The sequence below is a fragment of the Pyrus communis genome, chromosome 1 (assembly GCF_041283825.1).
Source record: "Pyrus communis isolate YQ-2024b chromosome 1, ASM4128382v1, whole genome shotgun sequence".
In the NCBI taxonomy this organism is placed as follows: domain Eukaryota; kingdom Viridiplantae; phylum Streptophyta; class Magnoliopsida; order Rosales; family Rosaceae; genus Pyrus; species Pyrus communis.
In genome coordinates, this window is record NC_142565.1 from 11,859,839 (window position 1) to 11,887,816 (window position 27,978).

At 35.9% G+C, this 27,978-nt stretch overlaps 3 protein-coding genes and 1 long non-coding RNA gene across 9 annotated transcripts; 1 reads left to right on the plus strand and 3 right to left on the minus strand.

The window, feature by feature from the left end:
* Positions 1-4,352: 4,352 nt before the first annotated feature.
* LOC148699167 (uncharacterized) lies at positions 4,353-18,212 on the minus strand. 4 transcript variants are annotated; one of them, XR_015964605.1, is made up of 6 exons: positions 17,929-18,212; positions 15,878-17,311; positions 15,693-15,794; positions 5,027-5,064; positions 4,602-4,731; positions 4,353-4,454 (listed from the first exon to the last, which is right to left on the minus strand). It is a non-coding gene; the product is annotated as an uncharacterized LOC148699167 (long non-coding RNA). The 4 variants fall into 4 exon arrangements; XR_015964602.1 differs by having other exon boundaries at positions 15,693-17,311; positions 17,929-18,211; XR_015964604.1 differs by lacking the exon at positions 17,929-18,212 and adding an exon at positions 17,546-17,569 and having other exon boundaries at positions 15,693-17,311.
* A 106-nt stretch (positions 18,213-18,318) lies between these two features.
* LOC137719644 (uncharacterized) lies at positions 18,319-19,896 on the minus strand. The gene is made up of 4 exons (XM_088690705.1): positions 19,816-19,896; positions 19,697-19,750; positions 19,082-19,205; positions 18,319-18,744 (listed from the first exon to the last, which is right to left on the minus strand). Exons 1-4 carry the CDS (start codon positions 19,894-19,896, stop codon positions 18,434-18,436), a joined length of 570 nt encoding a protein of 189 aa, XP_088546831.1. The 3' UTR covers positions 18,319-18,433.
* LOC137720071 (beta-amylase 2, chloroplastic-like) lies at positions 19,749-23,232 on the plus strand. 2 transcript variants are annotated; one of them, XM_088697775.1, is made up of 8 exons: positions 19,749-20,195; positions 20,404-20,607; positions 20,908-21,102; positions 21,337-21,501; positions 21,583-21,843; positions 22,129-22,347; positions 22,544-22,763; positions 22,980-23,232. In XM_088697775.1, exons 2-8 carry the CDS (start codon positions 20,419-20,421, stop codon positions 23,012-23,014), a joined length of 1,284 nt encoding a protein of 427 aa, XP_088553901.1. In that variant the 5' UTR covers positions 19,749-20,195; positions 20,404-20,418; the 3' UTR covers positions 23,015-23,232. The 2 variants fall into 2 exon arrangements, with proteins under 2 accessions (XP_088553901.1, XP_088553894.1); XM_088697768.1 differs by lacking the exon at positions 19,749-20,195 and having other exon boundaries at positions 22,544-23,232.
* Positions 23,158-26,598, minus strand: LOC137720072 (uncharacterized). 2 transcript variants are annotated; one of them, XM_068459080.2, is made up of 6 exons: positions 25,938-26,598; positions 24,798-25,505; positions 24,519-24,577; positions 24,249-24,377; positions 23,970-24,105; positions 23,158-23,847 (listed from the first exon to the last, which is right to left on the minus strand). In XM_068459080.2, the coding sequence occupies exons 2-6, from the start codon at positions 25,497-25,499 to the stop codon at positions 23,530-23,532; spliced, it is 1,344 nt and encodes a 447-aa protein (XP_068315181.1). In that variant the 5' UTR covers positions 25,500-25,505; positions 25,938-26,598; the 3' UTR covers positions 23,158-23,529. The 2 variants fall into 2 exon arrangements, with proteins under 2 accessions (XP_068315181.1, XP_068315182.1); XM_068459081.2 differs by having other exon boundaries at positions 26,389-26,590.
* Positions 26,599-27,978: the final 1,380 nt, after the last annotated feature.

Below are 27,978 nucleotides of genomic sequence, written 5' to 3' on the forward strand. Positions count from 1 at the left end.
ACTTGTAATATAAGCGTAAAGTTGGATGAAATCTAGGGATTTTTGAACATTAGTTCTTGCAAAAGATTAAAATTTAAAAAAAAAAAAAAACATAATGCTAGATTACATATTCAATTTTGACACACCCGTGCTAGGGGTTCAAAGCGGACAATATCATGTTATGGTGGAGTCAGGCTATTGTCAAAGAAAACATTTCATTGAAGAAGTACCAAGTCTTACAAATAACAATAAAAAAAATTGTTCTTACATATAACAGTTCTAAAAAAAAGTTTCTTACAAATAACAGTACAAAGATCATAACTCAAAACGATAATAAAAAGAATTTCAAAACTTTGAATCTTTACTAAAAGCAGTCTAATAATTTATTCAATAATTAAGACCAAAAATATAATAAAAATATTGACAAAAAATATAATAAAAGTACTAACAACTCTCTCTCTCTCTCTCTCTTCCTCTTCACCCCTTTTGTTTCACCCATCCCCTCTGTTCATCCTTGCCTCATCGATTTCTCTCTGTCTCTCTCATCCATCCCTTTCTCTCTCATCCTCACTTACACAAAAAGCCAAGGCCCCACTTCTGATCTTATATTATTTTTCTTTTAAATTCTCCTCACTTCCCCTTCACCCTTCACAACCTCTATATATCTTAAATTATTTTTCATGAAATTTTCTATAATTTGTGTATAGAAAGCATATATGATTGTCGATGTATTATTTCTGATGAAATAAATAATAATTAATTTGTTAAACGTCGTCGCATCGTTGTTAGGCATGATATAAATTACTACTTGGATAAAAATAAAAAATAAAAAGTTAACCATTTAGTAAATTTGACAAGATTTTGCACAGGAGTGCAATTAATCCCTTGAACTAAAATTTACGACGAACAAAACAATCATATGCAGTTCCAAAATTAATTGAATTTCTTTAGTAATTATCATGATTCAAAACATATACTGCCGAAATGTTTTGATAAAGTTAATGTAGCAATAAACTTCTTACAAACAATTAACACTAACAAATCACTTGCCAAGGAGATTTAGTTGTAAAACTTGTACATATAATGGCCCGCGGAAGCTCCTTGAATGAAGTGAAGTTGTCGTTGTCTCATAAGATGTTGAAGATAAAAATAAAGAAGCACGTGTAATTAAGTTTTGAAGAAGACAGTCAAACACGCTACAAAGAATGGTTGGCCTACAAGTAACAATCAGAGGCAATACAATAAGTAACCAAAACATAGCCAAATCTTTATACAGGAATTAAAGTATCCACAATTCAAGTGGGAATGTAATAACTTTGTATTTTAAAGTATTTGTCCTTGGAATTATTAATTAGTTTTGATGTATACTATTGACTTTACTTGGTAATTTAAAATTTTAGTCCTTGGCATTATTATATTTTTAACGGCATTTTGTTGTTGTATTTTCTTTTTGAACTTTGTACTTGTTTCTTCTTTCTTATTTCTTATTTTTTATTTTTTATGAATGGTCCTTGGAATTATTAATTAGCTCAGATGTATACTATTGACTTGACTTGGTAATTGGTAATTGGTCCTTGGAATAGGTCGGAACACACTAGATTTGTTGACGTAATATAAGCGTAAAGTTGGATGAAATCTAGGGATTTTTGAACATTAGTCCTTGTAAAAGATTAAAATTAAAAATAAAAATAAAAAAACATAATGCTAGATTACATATTCAATTTAATCCCTTGAAGTGTACTTTTATCAAAATTTATATTCAATTTTTGTTATTTAATGTGTATTTTTATTTAATCTCTCCACATTAAATTTTAATTTTATTAATATGCACATATTTAGTTCTTTAATTACAAAAGAACATAAATGAGAAAATATTAAAAGAAATTTGTGATACAAAAAAAATGTATAAATACATAAGTGTACAGAAATGACTGTGCCGAAATATATAAAATTGATTATTTTGAATTAATGTACCGAAATGTCAATACTTAAATGTATGTACCAAAATGTACGTACCGAAACGTATGTACTAAAATATAGTATATTGAATTAATGTACCAGAAAGTCAATACTCAAATGTGTATACCAAAATGTACGTACCAAAATACATTATATTGAATTAATGTACCTATATGTTTGTATCGATAGATATACCAAAATATTCAAATGTATTAATTGTAACATCCCACATCGCCCAGGGGAGTGGATCTTGTAAGCCTTGTATATATTCTCATCTCTACCTAGTATGAGGCCTGGGAGCTCACTGGCTTCGGAGTTCAGGCCTGGGAGCTCACTGGCTTTGGAGTTCATTGGAACTCCGAAGTTAAGCAAGTTCGTGCAAAAGCAATCTCATGATGGGTGACCCACTGAGAAGTTCTCGTGTGACTTCCCAGAAACAAAACCGTGAGGGCGTGGTCGGGGCCCAAAGCGGACAATATCGTGCTACGGTAGAGTCGAGACCGGGATGTGACAATTTGGTATCAGAGCTTATCCCTAGTCGTGGTGTGCCGTCGAAGACGTCAGGCCCCTAAGGGGGGTGGATTGTAAGATCCCACATCGCCTAGGGGAGTGATCCTTATATGTATATTTCCATTCCTACCTAGCACGAGGCCTGTTGGGAGCTTACTGGCTTCGGAGTTTATCGAAATATATATCATAAAAAAAATTAGTTGCGTAAATGTAGACATTAAAATATATTATGATGAATTAAATGAAAATTAAATTTAAATGTAATTAATACATTAAAATAGGGATAAAAAGATAAATAAAACATCAAAATATAACTAATAAATGAGATGATTAAATGTACTAGGGACTAAAATTGGATTTTAATCTTACACAAGGCTATAGTCTAAAACTCATATTTTTTAAGGATTAAAATGAAGTTTCCTATAAAATCTATATATTCAAAATTTATTATTCTTTTTCTGTACAAAAAAAAAAAGATTTATTTATTCGTTTTAAATGTTGTTTGCCTTAGCCCTTTTTAGACCTAGCAATTTATTACACAATCAATTAGCACGATAAAAAACAACGGATTTCGAATCAATAAAATAACTAATCGGGTCGTTATTGGGTTACCCGTTAATGACGTCGTTAACGGATTTACATGTGGATGACTTGTTTCAACCCATTAAGATAAAAAGTTAGTTTGATAATTTTAAACTACTAAAACCTTACTAGTTAATACAATAGCCATACTTAATATCACATAAGTAAGCTTAAAAATTTTCAAGGCACTTTAAAAATACAAAGGAATTTAAAATGCCAAAGCACATTAAAAACTCATAATAATTCATTTAGAAGTGTGAAAATGTGAAAAAATATGCGGCGGTGGTGGGAATTGGATTTTAAACTACTAAAACCTTACTAGTAGTTTGATAATTTTAAACTACTAAAACCTTAACGGTTAATCCAATATTTGTTACAAACGCTCTTCCTCTTAGTGTTTAAAATGCCAGGCACATAAGTAAGTTCGTTTGATAATTTTAAACTATTAAAACCTTTCTAGTTACTACAATGGCCATACTTAATATCACATAAGTAAGCTTAAAAATTTGAGAAATTGTTAAAAATGATCAATTTTCTTAATCTTAGGATTGAAATAGGACAAACCGAATATGCGCACGCCATGCACAACAAACAATAGGATAGAAATATGATTTTTCTTACATGTTGAAATGACTTAATTGCCCTCGTATATAAATGAGTTATTTCCTCCAACTTAGTCATCATTTGCACCTTTCTCCAAAAATCTCTCTCACCCAATCCCCAAAAAGAACCCTAACCCACAATCCCCAATCCCGTTGGTTGACCCTGCTTTTTGTCATCAATTCTGCCGCTGGACTGGCCGGTTTCTCATCCTCCTTCGAATCGAAACAAGGAATTTGGGAGGGGCCTGGGTTTGGGAAGATGGCTTACCTTGGTCTGGGTTTGCATTTGGGCCTGCATGCACACTTGACACACTGCAACTGTTTTAAGTTGATGTCCTAGTCCCATGTCCAGATAATAGTACCATACTAGTAAGAGAGGTCCGCGCGATGCTGCAAGATTGAAAACTGTATGGAATTTTGTGTATAGCACTATGTACATACAAAAATACTTGATCTGTATGTACATACTATTTTACGTGCAAAAGATTTAGTAGATAATTCTATTTACATACAAAAGAGAATGCTTGATGCATATGTATATAATATTTACATACAAAAGATTTACGAAATTGTCCTACTTACATACAAAAGATGGTCGAAAGATACTATGATAAAGAAATCTTGTGAACTATTTGAGTTTAAAGCGAATGGGATAAAGAGATCATGTTTAATAGGTCGTGAATAATTCAAAAAGTATAGAACAATGAAAGGGTATACATATCTGTTTTGCAGCCATATATATGGTTTCAGAAATGATTGGGGAATCTGATACATTTCTAGTTGGAGCCTTTGGAGTAAGAGTCGCGTCTGATATTTCCTTTGCTGCAACATCACAAATAACAAGGTGAATAGAGGAAAATAAAAGTGTTATTAAATATTGAGTAGTGTGGAATTTCGAACAATGAAAAACTATGAACTTGATATCAACGTTTGTGAGATGAATAAATTTGAGATGAAGATATTACATACTGTATTTTGGGACACAGAAAAATGATTCCAGAATTGCTTGGGGTTGCTTTGATTTTGGGAGAGATGATAGGGCACCGTCGAAATTTGAGTCAAAAGCTGATACCTTTTCTATGGAGCTTTTGTGTCGTCACTGAGATGTAAAACAGAGGATAATTAAAGGCATTAGTGAACATTGAAAATGCAGAGGTTAAAATTAAAGGCATTAAATAAATGTAAAACACACTCGCATTTATACGTAAACAATAATGCTTAACATGACACTGCATATGCAAAATTAAAAAAAAAAAAAAAAAAAAAAAAAAAAAATCCTTGTCAAAACCCACTTCCATGTCAGGTCATAATTTTACAACCACCAAAAAATAACGGAAGGGGCATGCCGTGATCTCTGGAAAATGATAATCGCATTTTCTTCTGAAATTGCTCACCTTCCTTAATCTTTTCTAAAGAAGCAATGATTCGCATCCTGCAACCAAATCAGAAAATAATGAAAGAATTTAAGCTAGGGTTGTAAACATAGATTGCATAAACTCAACTCAATTAATTATGAGTGAGGTATGGACTTCATTATATAGAGATTACAAGATGAGGTTGGTTACATATCATCTGATTACATTTGAAATTCAAAACTAAGTTACACATGAGTTTTAGATAAGGAAGGATTGTGATTCCTTTCTATCTGTTGAAGAGGTTGAAGAGTATCCAACTTGTGTGGCTGACTTGGAGAGACGTTTACCATGTATTTCGGACGTGGAGAGATATCTTGAAGAGTTGGTTTATCACGCCCCCGCAAGCTGAGTGGACGTTGACAAACAGGAAGCTTGGAAATGAGATAACTAAAACGAGCTGTGGACAAACCCTTGGTTAAGAGATCTGCGAGTTGGTCAACGGATGAAACATATCCCACAACTAATTCTTTGCGAATTACTTTTTCTCTAACATAATGATAATCAACTTCCACATGACGCATACGAGCCTGATATACTGGATTGGAAGCTACTGCCAATGCACTGATATTGTCACACCACAATTGTGGTGGATTTAGAGGCAGATGAAGATCACGGAATATGTGGCGGAACCAAGATAAGGTGGCAGAGGTATAGGCCATTTGGCGATACTCAGCCTCTGTACTGGAGCGAGACACACCTCTTTGTTTTTTAGAACTCCAAGAGACTAAGTTATCCCCTAGAAAAATGCAATGGCCACCAGTGGAGCGACGATCATCGGGGTCACCAGCATAGTCGGCATCTGCAAATGCTGTTAGGGACAACGAACTGGGTTTGTAAACGATACCTTGATTATGAGTGGCTTTCAAATAGCGAAGAATGCGCTTGACTGCAGCCCAATGTGTAGTGGTGGGTGAATGCATATACTGACAGACTTGATTTACAGCGAAAGCAATGTCAGGCCGTATGAATAAGAGGTATTGGAGAGCCCCAACAACACTGCGAAAATTTGTACCATCATCCAAGGGCTCACCCTCATACAGACTAAGCTTGCGGCCAAGTAGGGCTGGAGTAGACAGTGGTTTGGCATCAGCCATGTTAGTGCGTTTGAGTAGGTCCAGGATATATTTTGACTGTGTTAAGTACATGGCCGTCGGTGTTCTCGTAATTTCCATTCCCAAAAAATAATGCAAGGCCCCAAGGTCCTTCATTGAAAATTTGTTTCCCAACTGGTGAATCAATGTGGAGATGTGAGAGGGATTATTACCTGTAACAAGGATGTCATCAACGTATATGAGTAAATAAATAACAGTAGTCCCATTGAAGTAAATGAATAGTGAAGAATCTGCCATTGATGCATGAAACCCGAGCTCTTCCAAATGTTGAGAGAAACACTGAAACCAGGCACGTGGGGCCTGTTTTAAGCCTTATAAGGACCGTCGAAGACGACATACATGTGCTGGAAACTGTGGATCGACAAAGCCAGAAGGTTGGCGCATGTATACTTCCTCAGTTAAGGAACCATGGAGGAACGCGTTTTTGACGTCAAGCTGGCGTATTTGCCAGTTAAAATGAAGAGCCACAGAGAGAATAAGTCTGATGGTAGCATGAGTGACGACAGGACTAAACGTCTCGCTGTAATTGAGTCCTTCTTGTTGACGAAAACCATTGGCAACAAGACGTGCTTTAAACCGTTCAATGGAGCCGTCAGATTTACGTTTAATACGGTACACCCATTTATTTGGGAGAACATTCATTGTGGAATGAAAAGGAACCAGGGACCACGTTCCTGTTTGTTGCAGAGCATTGAACTCTTCTGCCATTGCCATACGCCATTCAGGGAACTTATTTGCCTGTGTAAAACAAGTAGGCTCAACTAGGTCATTAGTGACATCAGAAATAAGCGCATATTTGGGATTGGGTTTTTGAATGCCATCCTTTGAACGGGTGACCATGGAGTGAACAGGTTGAATGTGTCGTGGAGAGGAAAATGAGACAGAAGCAACACCTACTGCATTCGTAGAAGATAGAGGTGGAGAAAGGGTGGGTATAGAGTGTACAGTTGAGATGGGTGATGGGGATGAAATAGGATTGTTTAATATAGGTGAATAGGTAAGATGTGGTTGTGTTGATGATGGAGTGGTAGGGATGGGGGGGTTCGGATGTAGTGGGAAAGTAGGTGGAATAGGGTGAGTTTGTGTAGATGTTATGGCGTGATGCATGGGATGGTGCGGGTTTTGGGGAAAAGTAGGAGAAATAGGGTTAGGTTGGGTGGATAGTAAGGTGGGATGCGGATTTGGTGGGAAAGTAGTGAAGCTAGGATTCCTAGGGGGATTTATTAAAGGATAGGGATCAATGGTCAGTATCGTAGATGACTGGGAGGAGGAAGGCTGGGTAGAAATGGATTCTTTGTAAGGGAAAGTGGTTTCATCAAATAAGACATGACGTGACAAAAATATGCGACCTGTGGACATATCTAAACACCTATAACCATGTTGATTTAAGGTAGAGATTGAAGATTCAACGGAGATGAGTAAGAATAATTAAATGGTTTAATTATTTATGGCAAGGATTAATTAATATGATTATTAATCAAACGAATAAGTTCGTTAAAAGACCTCGGGATAGTTTTGGACCTTAAGGCCCAATGGGCTTCGAACGTCAAGTCCATTGACTTAAGTTGTATGACAACTTAATGAATAATGATTCACAAAGGCCCAAATAGCCCAATAAATCCCCTTAAATTCGGCCATTTAGAGGAGGGTAGTGAACTTGGCTTAATTGCAAGTTTGCCACTCCATTGTGAGGTGGTATAAAGACATCTTTATAGCAATTTCATCCTTAAGGTTTTTCTTAGGAGTAAAGATGAGAACACAAAACCTCCCTTTGCTCTCAAAGAGGCCGGCCACCCTAGAGGAAAACATCTAGCAATCTTACTTCCTCTAGGTCACTCATTTCTTCTACAATATGCCTTGGTGTGGAGACTTAGAGGTTCTCAATTTTGGGAACTTGGAGAAACCTTTTCATCCATCCAAATCCATGGATCTAAGATGCAAGGAATGAAGGCCCTCTCTTTGGGTGATTAGCCTTTGCTTATGCAAAGAGGAATCTACAAAGGTATTGATTTCTCAACTCACTTTGTTTTGAGTTGAGTCTTGGTTCACCTATTTACTAGGCTTTGAAGTTCATGGGTTAAGTTTTGTTTTTGAGTGCATATAAACATGATTCCGCCTTTTAATTGTTAATTGCATGTTGTTGATGTTGCTCAAATGAACTTGTTTTTCACAAATCTTCCTTCAAGTGGTATCAAGAGCCTAAGTCTAGTAGTTGGTGAATCCTTTTGGGTTTTGTAGTTCATAGTTTGTGATTTGAATGTTGTAATTGTTACAAGTTTTATTCTTGCTTCTTTGAATGTAAATTTTGTTAGAAAATTTGCCATCTCAAATGTTGTAGATGTAGTTCATATGAGCATGAATTTTGGAGCTAAAATTTGGTGCCATGTTTTTGGGGAAATTCGGCCAAATCCAAAGGGTGGATTTTTGGGTTCTTGTTTGACTTGTTAAAAGTGTTTTAAAGTGACTTTTGGAACCCCTAAGTACCCTAGGATATTACCCCTCTTTTGAGTTGTGAAAATTTGAGTTTTTGGTGAAAGAAAACATCCATGGAGCTATTATGAGTTTTCATGTATGTTATTCATATTTCTTGAAGTTCTTACCAAGAACAAAAAAGTTTTGAAGTTTTGATTCAAAAGTTTTATGTTTTTCATAAAGTTTTGTTTTTCAAATGGTGGGTGATAGTTATTGGTGAGATGTGACTAAAAGAATTTTAAAGTTTTATAAAAAAACATTTTCTTACAAATCATCAAAGTCACCTTTGTCTCACCTACCAAAAACCACTTACAAAACTTTAGATTTTTTCAATTTTTCAACACTATGGCCGGCCACCTTTGGTAAAAGGTGATGGAGGGACTTTTGTGCAATTAAATAAAGTTTTGATATTTTTGTGTATTTGCATTTTGACCCCAAAAGTTTTTGTTTTAACAAAGTGACCCAAATTGTTGTGGTCATTGTTTTTGGCCCAAATTAGGTAGAGAACAAAATTGTTTTGTCTCTTTAAATGAGAATTGGATTTTCATTTCATTTAGCTCCATTTAAATCAATTCTATGAATACAAAAACCAAATGAAAATGGTGCATTCAAGTTTAATTAGTTAAAGCGTTAATTAATTAAAGAAAGGGTGATTATGAACCTAAGCCTACGATAATTGAGCTATGTGAAAGGCCGTTTCAAATTTGTTTGAACCATGGGAATGTGTAGATTAAATTTTGGTTGTAATTTGATATGATCAATTGTTGTAAAAGAGCATAAGCTCTTCTTTACTTTAAAGTAATTTGATTTGATCAATTGTTGTAAAAGAGCATAAGCTCTTATTTACTTTGAAGTACTCCTTTCTTGTTTTATTCGATATGCATGAAATTGGAGTAGTGGGGTCCAACGCCCAATAAGACAACACGCCTTAATGTGATTAAACGCGTAACTAAAATCAATCACCATCCCTAGACCGAGATTCAACACTAGGCTCGTGTTGAATCGAATCAAAGGTTCATAGTCATCCTAAGGCCCTAAGGCAACTATATAGTCCATCAATAAATGCAAATCTTGTGTTAGTAGTACCATATAGTCTTGCTTTAAAAACCGTTTTAAAAGCATAGTGGGAGTATTATATACTACTAAATCAATCATATGGACCAATAGTTGTAATAGGACCAAAATGTTTTAATAGGATTAAAATGTATGTTTATATGTGATGAGACCTAAAAACCCTCAACCAAATGATTATTAAGTTGATAAGCGAGAGATGCTTTGAATATCTCTTCGTGGCCTTCCACCGTGGTGGGCTCCAATCGTTTGTGACTCATGCACCGGCTTCACCCTATAATGGGGAAGTACAAAGTATGTGCTTACATCCAGGAGGAGTCCATAAACATATGATGAGGTGAGTGTAGACAACGAGTATGACCAACATGATATAATTCTGAGGTTGTGCTTGAACCTCTACATAAACTAAGCATGGTGGGAATAACTTAACCAAGTGCAATGGTGCCAACATGATATAATTCTGAGGCATTCATTCTCTAGAGGCCAAACTAGATGGGTAATTACAAGAGTTGTAAATGACTAAAGTGTTATTCTCTCATCATTATTTTTGCTAACCAACATGATATAATTCTGAGGTGGGCTTGGTAATGGTGAGTCTCCCATACCTCGCTAAGAGTTCAACAAAACTCTCGAATTCCGATGAGGGATATGGAATTTGCCAAAAATAGTGGGTGGTGCTATTTGATTTAAAGACCCGAATCAAATGGCTTAAAATCAATCAATTTATATTCGTTATGTATTTGTTTACCAATATATTTGCAAACGCTATCCAAAACTTGACAAAGAAAAACCGAACGCTTTAGTTTCCGAACTTGGTACCACAATCCCATAGATTGTCTTAAATGGATTGTAAAAGTGCCTAAGTAGTCTCATCCTCACAATCTTCCTATTGATAATGTATCAATGGAAGAACATGTTAGATAAGTCTACCATGAAGAGGACAATGCAAACTCTAGTGTTTGTCTCTTTGTTACACGAACAAGGAACTTGAGAAGTAAGCACAAGGGCATGGACACTTTATGTGCCATGATTCTTCACTTACAAATTGTTGTATGAAGAAATGAGAGTTGCCTTGAACAACTCTTGAAAGTTTGTAATTATGTTGAGAACATAATGGTTGGTTGACAAAAATAGTCCATCAACATGGACTTATGATGATTTTGAATCATTGAATGTTGAAGTGTCAAAACACTTAACGAGACGGAAACTAGGCAATACTTCACCTTTGTGTCTCTATCCTAATGGTTCACTAAGTTTATTGTAAACTATATAGTGAACAATAACCGCACGCTCTCCAAATCGTTTGATGTGTATAACACATTTGAAATAAGTTTCAAGAGAGATAATGGGAGTTTAGGGACCATGACTATTGCAGTAAAAAAGGAAGTCAAATGAAGAAGGCAAAATAACTCCAAGGGAACAAACTTTCTTTATGAAAGGATAGACATTGGAAGGGGTATTTGCAAGAAATGTCTTGCAAGTGTCAAGAACACACCTTTCGAAGGTGTTGTAAAATGTTCTTGAATAATTCAAAACAGTTGGTTCTTCTACTTGAATACATGATTCTATATTAGCAACTATGTTTTACAATTGTTGTAAAAGTGTGCTAATAAAAAGTAGAAGATTAATGAGAGAAGAGAAAGTACTTCACATTCGGAAAGTGAATAAAATATAGATCTCTGCGAAAGCGGATTGTACTTACTTCCTCATATGAACTACCAAAGAAATTGGAAAATACTAAAGATTGTCTTTACATTCCAATTTTAAGGAACTTAAATCCGTCACTATAGTAGAGATGGATAAATGTTTTGTTTGACAAAACATTGTTCTTTATTAATCAATAATTAGATTATTGTAATTTAATTGGTTGTCTCTATAGTAGAGATGATGTGGTAGTTTAACTGTTTAGAATACGATGATGCTTAAAACCCAAAAGGTTGCAAGGTAGTGACTAATCCCAACTGAGTTGTGATACCTCTAAAACATAAGTTACGAGTTGGTCATAGATGGATGCTTTGGATCGTTAGATCCGGATCCAATACCTTCTTGTTAAAATTGTATAGAGGCGAAATGTTCGAATCTTTATTCTTTTGGAAAGAAGAAAGAATCACAAAGTTGTTGAGGTTAATTCACTTAGATATTAGTGGCACTTGTCCACAACATAATACTACTCATGTTGTATGACATTCACCGAAGATCACTCTCGGTTGGACTATAGTTTATTTTGAATAAACACAAGTCCGAATACTTTGCAAAAGGTTTCAAAGAATTCAAGAAATGTAAGTAGATGAGTAAGACGTATAAAGTATTTACCTCCTTAGATTTGATCCAAGGAAAGATAACACTTTAGATGAGTTTCCTTGAAAGATATCAAGGAAAATAGCATCATAAGATAATGTATTTCTCCATTAGGAGAAGAACGAACTTGAATAAGATTTAGTTCATTGGATGTTATATATTACCCATATATAGGATATATATACTTCTAAAACAATATGATTGTCAATTAGAAGATCTTCCAAAATTTTCATAACTCCATAAGATGTAGTTGGAAAGAAAGACAAATCTTAAGTATGTTAAGATTTGGGGTTGTGTGCTAATAAGCAATATTTGTTTGATATGATCAACAAATATAACAACCTAGTTCCTACACCACAAGCTCCAAGGTAGTCGAGAAGGATTTATAAATCGTCTCAGTTGAATGGTTTGAACTTTATGACTATGTCATAGAGTTACACCTCTTAATTCGAAAGAAATAAGAATGAAAATCCTTATGACTACACTTAGTGGGAGCTATAAGCATCTTATGAGAAAAAGGATCAAATCGTTTGATTTCTCATAAAGATGTAAATGAATCTTTTGTTTACTAGGTTTACAAAAGATTAGTGGGAGTTAATCATATTCCTAAATTTGAATATATATATATACATGATATATATTAATTTTGAAAATGAAAGGAATTCTTCATCGTTAAAGTTATGACTTTAAACATTCTATAATGATAGAATGTATATGAAAGATATAGTCTATGGGATGGAAATCTATAATGATATATTTCAAGATATAATTGGATTATTTCAATCCCTAAAATAGACAAGAGATGCTAGGAAGTTTCTCATATGATGATAAACTTCAATTAGAATGACAATTCTAGTGAGACTAGGAAGTTGTTCCTCTCAAAGGGAATGTACCCTTTGACTCCCAAAGAAATAATGCGTAAATAGAATCCTTTATGCATACGCAGAAAGGTGATTTATGTATTTGATATTGTATGAAAACATTGATATAAGTTGTACCTAGAACGGTACAAGATGATATTAGTGCAAGCCCAGAATCAGAATCATGGCAACTGTCAAGTGAATCCTTAGGTATTTAAGAAATACTAAGGATGGATTCCTCAAGAATGAGGAAGAATTAGAGTAACGTAATGGAAGCGTAAATGTATTAGATTATGAATCTAATCCATCATAGAATATCTCTTCATTATGAATGAAGTGATAATGAGATATCTCTTTATTATGACTAAAGAGATATTTGGGTGGAAACGTTAAAAGTAATGACTTTAATGTGTTCCATCATGTATGCAAAATATATTGCCATATAGAAGCTTACAACATTGTTGTTTGGATGGGAAAGTTCATTTATGAACTCTCCATTCGGTTCTAACCAGAAAGTGTATGACACTAATGGGGCGATAGCTCAAGCCAGGGAATCAAGGTCTCGTCAAGGTCCGAACTCAAATGAGAGACTGAACCACATGATTGAGAATCATGTATAATGGTGACGTCGTTATTCTCAAGGTTGCTTCTATGGATAACATATAGATATCCATTGTCTAGGCCTACTACTCAGCCATTTATGAAATGACTACAGAAGAGGTATCATCACTGATGACTAAGCTGATTGGCTCTAGTGCAAGTGGGAGATTGTTGGAAATGTGCCCTAAAATCAATCATATGATGATACTTTATGGACATTTCACATGTTAAACTAATCTAGTTTAATGTAAAGGGCAAAGATTATTGTTTGAGCCATCTCATATAAATGTTATATGCTTAAACGATAAGTCCAAGGAATATGTGATTGGAAGAATGCGATCTAAAGAAGTTAGATTCATGAGACCATTCTTTCGTTGACACATCCTAAACGTTCCTGATCATAGGATTGTCAATTGGACATTGACAGTCCGTTAAGATCAGTACGTACTATGTCTTCTCTCAGGGAGAGTGACTAGTCTCGAGTCATTGGTGTGTGTGACATCAAGACAAGTACGTAGGTGCTCAATAGAGAATGAGTTCACTGAACACGATCAACGAAGAGTTCTCATATTCATGTCACATGAGAACTCATGGTTGGGATAATGCAAATTAGTCTTTTGACCTGAGGCATCACAGTTGTCTTGTGGTTAGGTCTTTAATCTTTGATTATGTCAAAGTCACTCCATCAGAAGGGTGTCCACGGCATCGTTGGGGTTAAGCCACTTAGCCATGGAGGCAAGTGAATGCGCAACAAGGGATCTCTAACCTTCAAACTGTTTGAGGGAGAATACTCTATGATATGATTTAGAATCTCTGGCCAGAGTATGAATGAGATTTAGGAATGTGTTCCAAATCACATTCAAGGTAATCATATAAGCACAAGACTCACATTGGATAGTAGACATGAATAAACTATCAAACCAAACAATGTGGTCAAGAGTATTGTATTAGAGAAAGACCGTATTGCATTTGTAATCCTAAAACTGAATAGGTTCTCCACCTCTTCTGATTAGCTTGGGTAACCATGACATGCTGCTAGGCGTCAACCATGGTTTGTGGAAGCCCTAAAAGTGTATTATCACTAATGGGAGAATTGAAAGTAAGTTTCAATTCACAATCGATTTGAAAGAGTTTGAATCGCCCACTGCCTCGCTAAAAGGAACCTAATGGATCGTACACTGTGTAAGGTAGAGATTGAAGATTCAACGGAGATGAGTAAGAATAATTAAATGGTTTAATTATTTATGGCAAGGATTAATTAATATGATTATTAATCAAACGAATAAGTTCGTTAAAAGACCATGGGATAGTTTTGGACCTTAAGGCCCAATGGGCTTCGAACGTCAAGTCCATTGACTTAAGTTGTATGACAACTTAATGAATAATGATTCACAAAGGCCCAAATAGCCCAATAAATCTCATATGGCCGGCCATTTAGAGGAGGGTAGTGAACTTGGCTTAATTGCAAGTTTGCCACTCCATTGTGAGGTGGTATAAAGACATCTTTATAGCCATTTCATCCTAAGGGTTTTCTTAGGAGTAAAGATGAGAACAAAAACCTCCCTTTGCTCTCAAAGAGGCCGGCCACCCTAGAGGAAAACATCTAGCAATCTTACTTCCTCTAGGTCACTCATTTCTTCTACAATATGCCTTGGTGTGGAGACTTAGAGGTTCTCAATTTTGGGAACTTGGAGAAACCTTTTCATCCATCCAAATCCATGGATCTAAGATGCAAGGAATGAAGGCTCTCTCTTTGGGTGATTAGCCTTTGCTTATGCAAAGAGGAATCTACAAAGGTATTGATTTCTCAACTCACTTTGTTTTGAGTTGAGTCTTGGTTCACCTATCTACTAGGCTTTGAAGTTCATGGGTTAAGTTTTGTTTTTGAGTGCATATAAACATGATTCCGCCTTTTAATTGTTAATTGCATGTTGTTGATGTTGCTCAAATGAACTTGTTTTTCACAAATCTTCCTTCAGGATTGTGATTCCTTTCTATCTGTTGAAGAGGTTGAAGAGTATCCAACTTGTGTGGCTGACTTGGAGAGACGTTTACCATGTATTTCGGACGTGGAGAGATATCTTGAAGAGTTGGTTTATCAAATAACATATGATTACCCAAAACCCATCTCAGGTAAACTAATCGCAATAAAATTTAAAAACTCATGCATTCAAATTTCAAAGAGCAAACAAAATTAATAATAATAAAATTAAGAAGTGAAAGCTGACAAACCTTGAGATTGAATATGTCCTTCCCTTTGGGTCTCTTGTTCAATAATGCGTCAACACAGTGAATACAATCTTTTTACTTGCTCTCCCTGCATATCCTCGACAACTAAAAAGCAGCAGAAGCACAACAACTACTGAGCATTAAACCTAAACCCAACTTAGGAGATCAGGTAATCTACTCAAACATACCAACTCGGTCCTTGGGCCGCTTCAACTTTGCAAATACATGACCTTCTGTCCTTGCATTTGACAATAATTTCATGTCTCATAGTTTTTAACTACCCATACCCATACCCAACTGTCAATTACCTAGTCAGTGCACCAAATTGTGAGGCTGTCCCAGGTTTTTGTTCTTGATATTTACAAAAATGTGAAACCTTATAAGTAAATTGAAAAATAAGGCATGATATTGTTGCTAGGTGAAGTGCTTGGAACATTTTTATATGCAAAAAAATAATAATAATAAAAGAATTCTATATCATTGATGGAGCTATTAAAGTTCTTCACTTTAACATCTTTGATTAAATAACAAAATGGCCGTTGATGAAATCGTAAGACATTTATGTGAATGATGTGATGACATAATGAGGGCCATCTTGTATGTGTTAATATATTGAGAAAGAAGAAAGTTGAAAGTATAGTCAAATGGATTAAAACGTTTAACTTTTCGTTGCTGTAATTCTGTTTTTCAGTCATGTTGAATAAGAGCTTCTTCTATATTTGGCTTCTCTGAATGTTTCAAGGTTGCAAGTTTCCCATTTGATGATCATAATTGCCCCCCAATCAAACTCATAGAATCCTTTTGTCGAAGTGCTCATTCATGGTTACAGGAGGGCGTCGAAAATGTTGTGGTGGTTCATTGTAAAGCTGGTATGGCAAGGACAGGAGTAATGATTTGTAGCCTTCTCTTATTTCTTAAAGTAAGATCAATAATCAGCACCTTAAGACCTGGGGTTGTATGGTGGAAATGTTGGTGCTTCTTTTGGCTTTATATTTCTTGCACTTATGACTATAACTTTTTCTTGTTTGTTTTTCCATGTATCTGCAGTTCTTCCCTATGGCTGAGGAGGCCATGAATTACTATAACCATATAAGGTGTATGGATGGAAAAACTCTGGTTCTCCCAAGTCAGATTGTGAGTCAGTTAAATTTTTGGATTTCCCGTTTAAGCTTGGTGTTCCTTATCTATCTACATCATTGTGATTAACAATTTTTTCTATGATTTTCCCAGAGATACGTCAAATACTTTGAGCATATCTTAAAACACTTCAATGGAGAAACTCCTCCAGATCGGAGGTACACGTCTGATACACTTCTCCAAAGTGTATCAGTCTGACCTTTCATTTATATATATGTATCTAAGTGGTACATTAGTGTTGTAACGAGGACCTATTTACTCCTTTAAGTTAAAAGCATAAATAAAACTAAACAAAAACATAAACAAAATCAACCCCAAAAAAGAACCGAATTCAATTTCATTAGAAACTTCAACAAAACCAACTCCAAGGTGCAACCAAATTTAACTCCAATATAATAAAACTTAAAACAAAAATCTAAGTCCACCAAAATTTTAAATTGCTTACCTTGAGTACAGAGGGCTTCGGAAAACGACGGCGCTAAAGCCTGAAAACAAAGACCCAAAAATCAGAAAAAGAAAATTTGCACAGAAAACCCATTTTGATATTCATATTTAATTATAAACTCACATCAGGTGGCATTTTCCAGATGCAGAAAAACAGAAGAACAAATGAATTCCCACGAATGTAACTCCTTTTTTTTTTAAATAAAAATTAAAAAATTAAAAAAAAAACTTAATTCTACAACAAAACCCAAAAGCGAGCAACCAAAGTTTCTCACCTTAAGCATAAATGTCTTCCAAAAAAATAAAAAACTGAATCTTCCGAAATTCAAAAGAAAACCTGATTATACACCCACATGCAAAACCCGATGGCACAAACAAAAAAAAAAAAAAAAAAAAAAAAAAACACAAAGAAGAGAAGAGAAACAATTTCAACAGAAAATCTTCTAACATTTGGGCAAGACAAACAATTGTCAAGACCCACAACACAACCTAACTAAAAAACCAACGGATTAATCTCTGTCATCAAAAGAAAACTCCGAAAGCAACAACCCATTTAAAATTGAACCCAAAAAAATTAAAAGCTTCTAACATCTGGGCAAGACAGCCAAAAACGAAATCAAACTGCAAAGCAAAACTCAAAAATTTAGAAATCACTAACCTTAATACGTAACAATTCTCTCAAACGAGAGGCTTGAAACAAAATGGTGAAAAAGACGAAATCGATCCAACGTACGGATCGCAGCCAAACACAGAGAAGAACAGCCAACAATGATTGCAAAATTCAAAGATCGTGTCTCGCCGGAGATAACTTCGCGAAACAAGAAGGAAGAAATTGAGAGAAATCAGAGCGCACAACGACGACGACGGAAAACCCAGTTGAGGAAAGCAGAAAATGAGAGCTGAAAACCCGAGGGTATTACCGTCCTTTAACTGTTTACGAACAGTGAAAAACAGTGCCCGGCGGAACCGGGTTTTAGTATATGTATAATCTCCAGCGAATATACTACTCAAACAACTTTGTCTTTCTGTAATAAAATTGCTACATACATTTCAGTTGATCAAATCATTCATTCATTCTAATATTACAACATCCACTGATCCCATTTCAAGAATCAAGGTGAATAACCATTCTAATGAAATCAGAATCTATGATAACGGTAGGATTACAGAACTGTTTCTTTGCTGCCATTAACTCGAAATGGCTCCTTTGTTATTCCATGGTAAACTGGTTCTTCACCTACAAATGTAATGAAATTCCACCCAAAAGCAGACCCACCAACAATATTTGTCCCTTGAGTCTGACCATCTTCAGCCCGCTGATTCTCGCTGGCTACACCTGATGGAAACTTCTTTTCTGATGGTTTTCCAAAAGCCCTTGTATCTTGGGGCTTTTCACCTGGCGCATTCTTATTTCTTATGGCCGAAACTGTTTCCGCTATCATCTGTTTGCAAAGTTCCATCAGCAGCTTCACATCTGCAATTTGCAACATACATAATCATAAGCAAATCACAAGTAACAAACAACATCTCATGCAATTGGCTCCGTCATAAAAAGCCTTGAACTCAAAAGTGTCTAAAGGAATCCAAAAACTGGAGTGAAGGCATACATGGAGCTCAAGAAACTCAGGACAGAACCATGCATCAACATACGAAGATGAGTGAGACAGATATCTCCTAGTAAAGGAAGTAGAAGGCCATCTGAATGCTAGACTAATAAACCAAGTTAGCACGTGAATGAAGGTCGGATGTAATCATAAGTACCATATTAATAAACCAATATTTTAAGATTAACAAATCAGCTCAGCTTTATCATATTAAACTCAAGGGATAAATATATGTCATTGTGTGAAAAGATGAAATCAAAATCCTGATGAGCTGACAATCTTGAATTTCTTCGGATGATTTGCACGTTCGAAAGTCAGGGGTCCGGAGAACCTTCAAGATGACAAAAAACATAAAGTTACTCCATCCATACTTCATTTAATGTAGCAAACAAACGAAGCAGCGCACAACAGCAGGATTTAAAGAAATTGATTGAGAATGATTACAATGACAACGTTGATAGATGAACAATCTACAAACCAAGTTAACTCCCATAGGCCTATCCCCTGCAGTCTCAAAAGGACCAAATCAACTTCTAAATTCTACCCATGGCATACAGATTACGTAACGATCACTTAACACATTAATAAAGACTAAAATGCAAGTACAAGGCAGCGGAATTACAAAGATTATACATTTATCTAATCTTTTTATAGAAAATGAAATATTTAGAAATGTTAAAGACATTCAAATTGTGAATCCAAACAAACCCAAATTCACAATTGAATAGAAAGAAAACCCGGTCCCAGATCACAAAAATCTTCAAAATTCACAAGAAATTCACATAAAGATGCAAAACTTGGGAGATGGGTTTTTAACTGTACCTCGAGAAAATGAGGACGGCGCGAACCTTTTAGAGAGTGGATGAGTTGGAGAAAAGGGCATCATTTTCAAGAGGTCTCTTCTTGGTCTTGGAAGGAAGAGAAAACGGCGGAGGCTATACAGGGAGAACTTCGGCGGAGCTCAGAGGGGATGGGAGGACTTGGGTGGCTGTGGACACGGCTGGCTTTGCCTCTTCTTCCATTGTTGTTGTTTATTCGGTTTCGGATTTAAATTGGGTTCGGGCTTACTCAAGTGAATTCGGGTTTGCCTAAATTTATCAAGGATAGTACTTGGGTACTGACAGTTCCAGACCAGCAAAACCATTGCAAATTCTTTCACAAAAAGCTATCACCCATCTAACTGAACTCATACGATTTACTTTTATAAAAAAGAGATTCATGCTCTGTTCTTCTTCACGCACTGATTGTTACCACTATGGAGATCCAATTTAATTAATGGCAGAAATTGTGGCTTCAGGATCTTGCTCGTCACCACAAGGCAGTGAGTTCTGTAACTTTACTAATATTCTTTTACTATGCAAGTTAAATTGTTGGTTTTCTGTTTTTTAATATGTTTACTTTTCTACTCTATTTCTTGCATTAGAGGCTGCCATGTCAAGGAGTTCGAGTTTTGCTTCATAAATAACAGTTGTTTTTAAGCTTGGTCTCTAATCTGTATGCTCTTTATCATGTCTTTTATTTGGTGGCAGCTAGGTGTTATTAACATGAAGTGTGAGCTGGTTGATCCAGATGGTCTACTAAAGCAGCTAAGGGTATTGAAATCAGTTAATGTAGATGGCGTTATGGTTGATTGCTGGTGGGGAATAGTAGAAGGACATGCTCCACAGGAGTATAATTGGAATGGATACAAGAGGCTCTTTCAAATGGTGCGCGAGCTTAAGCTGAAGCTACAGGTCTGTTTTATATACATTTTTTCACTTGCAGAGCTTTTTCAGTGGGCTTATAAACAACACATGTGGTTAATTGTTTTGCCATCTTTGTTATCATTTTTATTCTTTCTATGGCTTTCCTGTAATGCTTGGCAAAGTTTTGAGATTTTCTCTCTATAATGTGGGAACCAAGGAACTCACTTCCCTTTCATGCTCTGAATTCACTCTCTAAGTCTGGAGATTATGTAATCATTTGGGCGTGGTTTGTTTTGTTAGTTCGTCTGAAATTTATTGTGGGTCTGACGGGCAACTTCTGTATTTAAGGTTGTCATGTCATTTCATGAATGTGGAGGCAATGTTGGTGATGATGTATGTATTCCACTGCCTCATTGGGTGGCTGAAATTGGTAGAAGCAACCCTGACATATTTTTCACTGATAGAGAGGGAAGAAGTAATCCTGAATGCCTTTCATGCGGAATTGACAAGGAACGAGTTTTAAGAGGCCGGACGGCTGTTGAGGTATTGCAGTCACATATGATGAATGATACCTTAATCTTTCTGCTTGCAATTAAAATTGGTGGTAATTGAACTCTTTGTATGTCAAACCATTAGCACCTATTAATCTATATATTTCTTTTTCTGTGGAAAACTTCATTAATGCCATATACAGAATGCCGTTCAGTATTATTGTACCATTTTTTAAGGGTAGTCCTATATACTCGGTGTCAAAATGCTAATTTTTAACTGATATAGGTATACCTTGACTGCATGAGAAGCTTCCGTGTAGAGTTTGACGAGTACTTTAAAAATGGTAGCATCTCCATGATTCAAGTTGGACTAGGTCCTTGTGGGGAATTGCGATACCCATCTTGTCCTGTAAAGCATGGTTGGCGATATCCCGGTGTCGGTGAATTTCAGGTAACTTGCTGAATAATGTTATATCAGTTTACAAGTGAATGAGTCTGTATTTCCTCAGCCTGAGCGTTTAAAAAATTGCAGTGTTACGATCAGTATTTGCTGAAAAGTTTGAGGAAGGCAGCAGAAGCAAGGGGACACTCCTTCTGGGGTAGAGGTCCAGATAATGCAGGTTCTTATAATTCCCGGCCAAATGATACCGGTTTCTTTTCCGATGGCGGTGATTATGATGGCTACTATGGCAGGTTCTTCCTTAATTGGTACTCTCGAGTTTTAGTTGATCATGGTGATCGGGTGCTTTCTCTAGCAAAGTTAACTTTCAACGGAACCTGCATTGCTGCAAAGGTGAGTTAGCTTCAATCATTTTGAACATACACGAAAGATGAATTTTTGAAATCTGATATTTGAAAGAAGATAAAATCCATAGAAAAATGAATTAGGAGCTTACTTTGAAGTACCGAAGGCAAAACCATCCATGTTGAATTTGAAGTTTCAAGTTTTAATCTAGAGCATATGAAGATTGTTATGCAGGCCTAATATTGTTGAGTGTTGAAAGTTTTGCAACCTTAGAAGTAATTTGGCTAGTTATGGATTGATCGGTCAGTTTGCTATATTTTAATTGTTAAGCAGCTATCAGGTCTTCACTGGTGGTACAAGACGGTCAGTCATGCGGCTGAGTTGACTGCGGGCTTCTATAATCCATGCAACCGTGATGGTTATTCTCCAATTGTGACGATGCTAAAGAAGCATGAAGCTAATTTAAGCTTAGCATGTACTGAATTGCACATGTTAGACCAGCATGAAGATTTCAAAGAGGCACTGGGAGATTCTGAGGGTTTATTTTGGCAAGTAAGCATCAAATTTATCTGAAACCTCCTTGTGTACTCTAAAGTGGCCTTTTCTGATCCAAGCTTCAGCACTTAAGAATCCGTCTGTATTGGAATTCACTGGGATTCATTGCGAAAAATAGTACCCTAAATTGAAAAGTATATGCATTTACGTTGTGAAATCTTTGGACATTTAACGTTGTAAACTCCTATTTCAGGTGCTGAATGCTGCGTGGGATGTTTGCTTACCAGTTTCTAGTGAGAACGCTCTTGCTTGTCATGATCGTATCAGCTACAACAAGATATTGGATAATGCCAAGCCCTTGACTGATCCAGATGGAAGGCATTTGTCATCTTTTACCTACCTTAGGCTCAGTCCACTTCTAATGGAAAGAGACAACTTCATGGAATTTGAACGATTCGTTAAGAGAATGCACGGTAAGACAGCCTTTACCACTGCATTATTCTTGATTCAATTTGATGCGTTATTGATCTAGTACCAGAATATGGAAAATGCCAACAACAGTATCTCCGTATATAAACACTGCTCCACATTGGAGAACGAAAATACATAAAAATCAGAATCGGTTCACATATTTGTCGCCGCATGTTTTCTGGATTCGGCATGCGTTGTAACTATGAATTTCACTGCAGGGGAAGCTGTTGTTGACCAAGTATATAGCAAGTAGAATGAAGTATCCCCAGATAGTGCTTTATTAATTCCTCTTGAATGAAGAGGTTTGTCCAGTTTTAGTGTATTATCTTCTTTTCTTAGAGGAAAAAGGAAAATTTACTAGTCGATAGGACAGTGGCTAACGACGAGATTCAACTATTTTGTACTCGAACAGCGATCGCGATTGATATGTAAAAGTAATTTAAATGTAAAATCCTCATAGCTTTTAGAAAACATTGCTTGCAGAAATTGCATCTTTCTCCACCATTAGCAGCCATTGGCCGCCGGCCTCCCTTATGATATTTGCAATGAAAGGCAATCAACAAATCATGAGCACAGATGACTTCAATATGATCATTGAGGTTTTTATACGATCAGCGATGACATGGCAGCACAACGTTTTATGCACAGCTTCACTTTCATGTACTGCCTCTCATTCCCTCTCACCAACATCAATCTAAACACAATCATGAACTTCCCAATGGAGGATGCTTCACAAGAATCAAAGAATTACTTTTCTCGGCGTGGTTATTACTTCTTGAACACCATGTCACCGGACTCATCAACATCGAAAAGCCGCTCGACGAAATTATCCCAGCTTTCCCTCCTTTTCTTGAATGATGCCCTACAAGTTCCCCCACTCAATCCTCCAGAATTCTCCCCCTCTAAAGTTTCAATGAATGCAAACGTGCCATACTGCGAATCAGAGTAGGCATGTGGGATATTCAAAGCTACAGCTCTCCGAAGAGCTGCCTTGTGCTCCTGGCTGTGTTCACGAACAAGGGAAACTTGTCGCTCCATCCTCTGCTTTGCCGGAACTTCCATAATTCTGTCGTTCTCAACCATTAACTGATATCATGGGAAAAACAAATACATCGTTACAACCACAAGGACACGAATCTCAGATCTAGGTGGGATTATCATTAAATCTTAAAGAAATTTGAAACGTAATGGGGGATTTAAGGACTAACATCAAAAGCCTTTTGTGCTTCTCTCTCTATCCAAATTATGGCATGGTCAGAAGTAACATTGCAAGAAAGAACTATGTGCTCAAACCGCCCATCCACAGGAACCGCTGTTTTCACCACTGGCGGAAACCTTTCAAATCTGCAACCAGTAAGCTCCCAATCAGAGCCCGTAATTCAATCTATTCCTACCCCAGCAGTTAACACATCATGCCGATGCAATTTGAAATCTAACAACACAATCGAAATGCAATGAAATTGAAATATCATAACATCCTAAAATACCTGAAGGGCTTTCGTTCAACAATGTGATAGAGACGGCCAGGTGCATATAATCTCTTTGGATCAGTAAGCATCTTCTGTTCCAGTGTGCATGTCTCCTTCAAGCACATTGTGCAAAGAAAACATGGCAAACTGTGCAGACGAAGGAAAGCAACCTCATTTAGAATATCAGCAGGATAACACAGGTACAATCTAAATTATATCAGTAATACATTGCAATGAATTATCAAATGCAAGAAAGTTCGAAAAAAAAAAAAACGTACTATGTTTTACCAGAAAAGTGATTTGAACAAGTTATCCAAAGCAGTTGTTATCCGAGGTAAGAAATCATCCTGGTTCATTATAACAACCACATTAGAACACTGAGGACCTATAATCACCCATCGGCAAAAAGCATACTAATCTCTGGGAAAAACATTGATTCAATTTATGTGGCCGGCCTTTTGGCTAATTTTCACCAGAAAACATAGGCAATGAATTAAATCGCGCAAATATCCACTATTTTACGAGGAACAAAAAGCAAATGTCTAGAATGGAATCTCATAATCTTACCTGAAGTACAACAGAGTTGATAACATCTGCATACCTCACAGCCAGATTCAGTGACATGCATCTAGCAGGAGCCGTAGCATAGCATCTAAGCTTCTTCCTCTCAGTTCCTAATTTACTCAGATTCTGAAGCACCACTAGCGTCATCAATGCCACCACACCAGCCCCAAGGGAATGTCCAGTAAATGTCACGGTATAATTCGGATGTTTCATTACCAATTCCCTCAATATTTCACGCTCTGTATCAAACAACCACTCTGCTGCCTTCAACAGCCCATTGTGGACATACCCACCATCAAATTTTGTCTGCCCAAGTTTGTTGTCGAGCATAACTGCATAATCATTTTCCTTAGCTAAATTGAGTCCCCTAACTGCTAAGACTATATCAGAATGATCGTGATCAAGATATATAAAGTACGGAGGAACGCGGCCAAGGGTTTCTTCATAGTCTTTCCGTAAGATAACCCAATCAGGATTAAGGCCATAACCTCCGGGGGGTGCCCAAAGAGGATTACGAAGATCTTCCTCATAGACGGCTAGAATTAGGCGACAAAAACGAGGGATAGGCTCAAATTCTTCTGCAGTAGCCAGACCCCAGTTTTCACTTTCCCGCCCTGCAGTGTAGAGGCATTTCAGCCACACCCAGCGGGCACATGCCAGACAGTATACAGACTCAAGGATAGGAATCCCACAGCAGATTGACATGGACGCCTACGAAGCAATGTAAGCAAATATCAAGAACTCGATGTGAAATCACGAAAAACTAGTAAGCAAACCATTACAACATTGAAACTAAGCAAACAATTACTGCGTTGGGTTGGCACAGTTCAACAGCTACACATTTGGGTATAGATTGAAGCAAATTATAAATGCGAAATCGAAATTGAACACTATATTTATGTGAAAAATCACCTGGGTTCTAAAATATAGTTGAATTTCAGAGCAGATTGACAGAAAATATATCCGGATACCAACTGAACAAACAAAACTGGGAACTAAGATGCCCAAAGTTCAAGGTTGTCAAGCGGATTATGGTATCAAATTTCAATTTCTACTAATAAATTAAACAAAGAAACATTCTTTACTAAAACATCAACAGTTAAGCAGGAACTAAATGGATGAATCAAGTATCAGAAATATTACATGAATTAAAGCTCAAAGTGCATGAGCTTCCAATATGGATCAAAGGATTCAAACCCCATATGTGGAAAACTGGGACTGAACAAAACCCATGTTCTGAAATTTTGTAATAGGGAGGACAGACTAAGGATTCATGCTTTTAAGGTTCTTCCAGAAAACCCACCACAGAGGATCATCAATTAGCTAAAACCCAGTTCCGGAAATATTAATATTTATGGATTAAGAAGATGGGGTTCCTTGAATAGGGTTTTAGGGATTGGGATTAGAAAAGTGGGAATCTCTACTGTGCTAAATATGGATTGCGGTTCCAGTGAGAATTAGAGGACTTGTATTATACATCTGTATGTATGAATTTAAAATAAAAGATTAGAGAATACAGATACAGACACAGAGAAGAGAGAAGAGAGAAGAGAGATGGAGGAATGTAGAGTTTGTGCTGGGCTAGAGGTCGTACCTGCAGGTCAAACTCATTTCTTTTCAGTTAGCTTCAAGAATCTACTCTCCGAAATGCTTTTATTCCTCAACTCCCTTGTATGACCTCTAATCACTCGCTTTTTATTTTTATTTTTTATTTATTTTTTCTTTCAATTTCTATAATTTTCTTTTGGATGATGATTGGGCCTTGGCTAATCTTAGGTTTTGTGGTTTGAAATTCGAGCGCAAGTAGGGCGAGTGAGGCCATCTCCAACATGAAGGGATAATGTCATCATTCGGAGCGTATGCGTTAGCAAACTCAATGATCGTTTAGGAATATTTTTAAAATAACTGAAATCGATTTTAAAGAAATTGATTTTGGGTCTTTTTGGAAGAAATTACATATACGTGTTTTTTGTAAGAAGCACTTAAAGTACTTTTCCAAAATACACTTGAATTTTTATTAAAGATCAGTTTAAAAAATATTCACAAAAAATATATTTATTTATTTTAAATACACTTCTAAACGAGTTCTCGTTGAATAAAGTTAATTATGGGATGCTTGAGACACGATATGACAAGGGCCTGCAATTAATGTGAGTTCAGTTTGGAAGACATAGACACGGGCCAAATTCCATAATATAGCTCAAAAATAATAAAACCTCATCTTCAACAATGGGCTACATACATAAATTCATGACACCAATTTTTATGTAAGCAAACAATGAGAACATGAAGTGTCACGTGGAGAAAATGGTGGTTAACTTGATATATCAACTTAACCATTCAGGTTGTTTTTGTGCAAAATTGTTACTGATTCCCTATTAAATAGTTCAAAGTGTGATTTTTTTCCACAAGAAATTTTGAAATTTTTAATTTTTTTGTTTGTGCTATTAATTTATAAATTTTGACTTTTCTCCAGATCCCAAATGTATTTCCCTCATCTCTATAGAAGATAATATTGCGTTACTTTCACTTGCGTTTTCATTATATAAATTATAATATTAATTAATAAACACATGCGTAAATTGGAATGCATAATATTTCAACTTTATTTCGACTACAAGATTAAAAAAAACATGTCATAAAAAAGTGCTTGTGAATAATTTTTTAAGAATTTTCTTGTAGATGAAGAAGCTGATAGAGGAGTGAATGGTCATCTAGTAGATGAGATCAAAGTTGTAAGGAATTGTATTCGAAGTTTCTGATGAAGAATGACCATCCCAGTGAGAGGTGTATGATTGTTTGTTTGGTTGTTATTGTTGTTTATTTCCTTGCCTCTATCATTCAAGTTATATAATTGGCTCTGTTATAAAATGAAATATTCGTTATTTATTTGATTCAAAACGATGGTAAAAAATAGTTTATTTGATCTGAGATCGTTTGCAACCATGGGGAAAAAAGATCATCTAAATCAAATTATACAACTCATCAGAAACTCCAGATTTTTTTTTTTTTTTTTGTATACAATCATATATTTTATACTAAGAGTATGGAGAGTTCGGCTAATTAAACTACACAATGAACAATCTAATTTGATATCAAATTCGCTATCCATGATATTCGAACTTAAAATCTCTAGAGAAACACTAGATCATAGTACAAAATATGAGAAACTTCATATTTTTAA

Excerpts from the sequence above, each read along its gene's own strand:
- LOC137719644 (XM_088690705.1), bottom strand. The coding sequence starts at position 19,896 with ATGGAAGAAGAGGCAAAGCCAGCCGTGTCCACAGCCACCCAAGTCCTC. Across the intron at positions 19,751-19,815 it reads GCTCCGCCGAAGTTCTCCCT|TTTCTCCAACTCATCCACTC; the intron begins GTATAGCCTCCG and ends AAATGATGCCCT. Across the intron at positions 18,745-19,081 it reads TTATCCCTTGAGTTTAATAT|ATGTGAAGCTGCTGATGGAA; the intron begins GATAAAGCTGAG and ends TGCAAATTGCAG.
- LOC137720071 (XM_088697768.1), top strand. The coding sequence starts at position 20,419 with ATGAAGTGTGAGCTGGTTGATCCAGATGGTCTACTAAAGCAGCTAAGG. Across the intron at positions 20,608-20,907 it reads AGCTTAAGCTGAAGCTACAG|GTTGTCATGTCATTTCATGA; the intron begins GTCTGTTTTATA and ends TCTGTATTTAAG. Across the intron at positions 22,348-22,543 it reads CTGAGGGTTTATTTTGGCAA|GTGCTGAATGCTGCGTGGGA; the intron begins GTAAGCATCAAA and ends CTCCTATTTCAG.
- LOC137720072 (XM_068459080.2), bottom strand. The coding sequence starts at position 25,499 with ATGTCAATCTGCTGTGGGATTCCTATCCTTGAGTCTGTATACTGTCTG. Across the intron at positions 24,578-24,797 it reads TCAACTCTGTTGTACTTCAG|GATGATTTCTTACCTCGGAT; the intron begins GTAAGATTATGA and ends ATAATGAACCAG. Across the intron at positions 23,848-23,969 it reads AAGCACAAAAGGCTTTTGAT|TTAATGGTTGAGAACGACAG; the intron begins GTTAGTCCTTAA and ends CCATGATATCAG.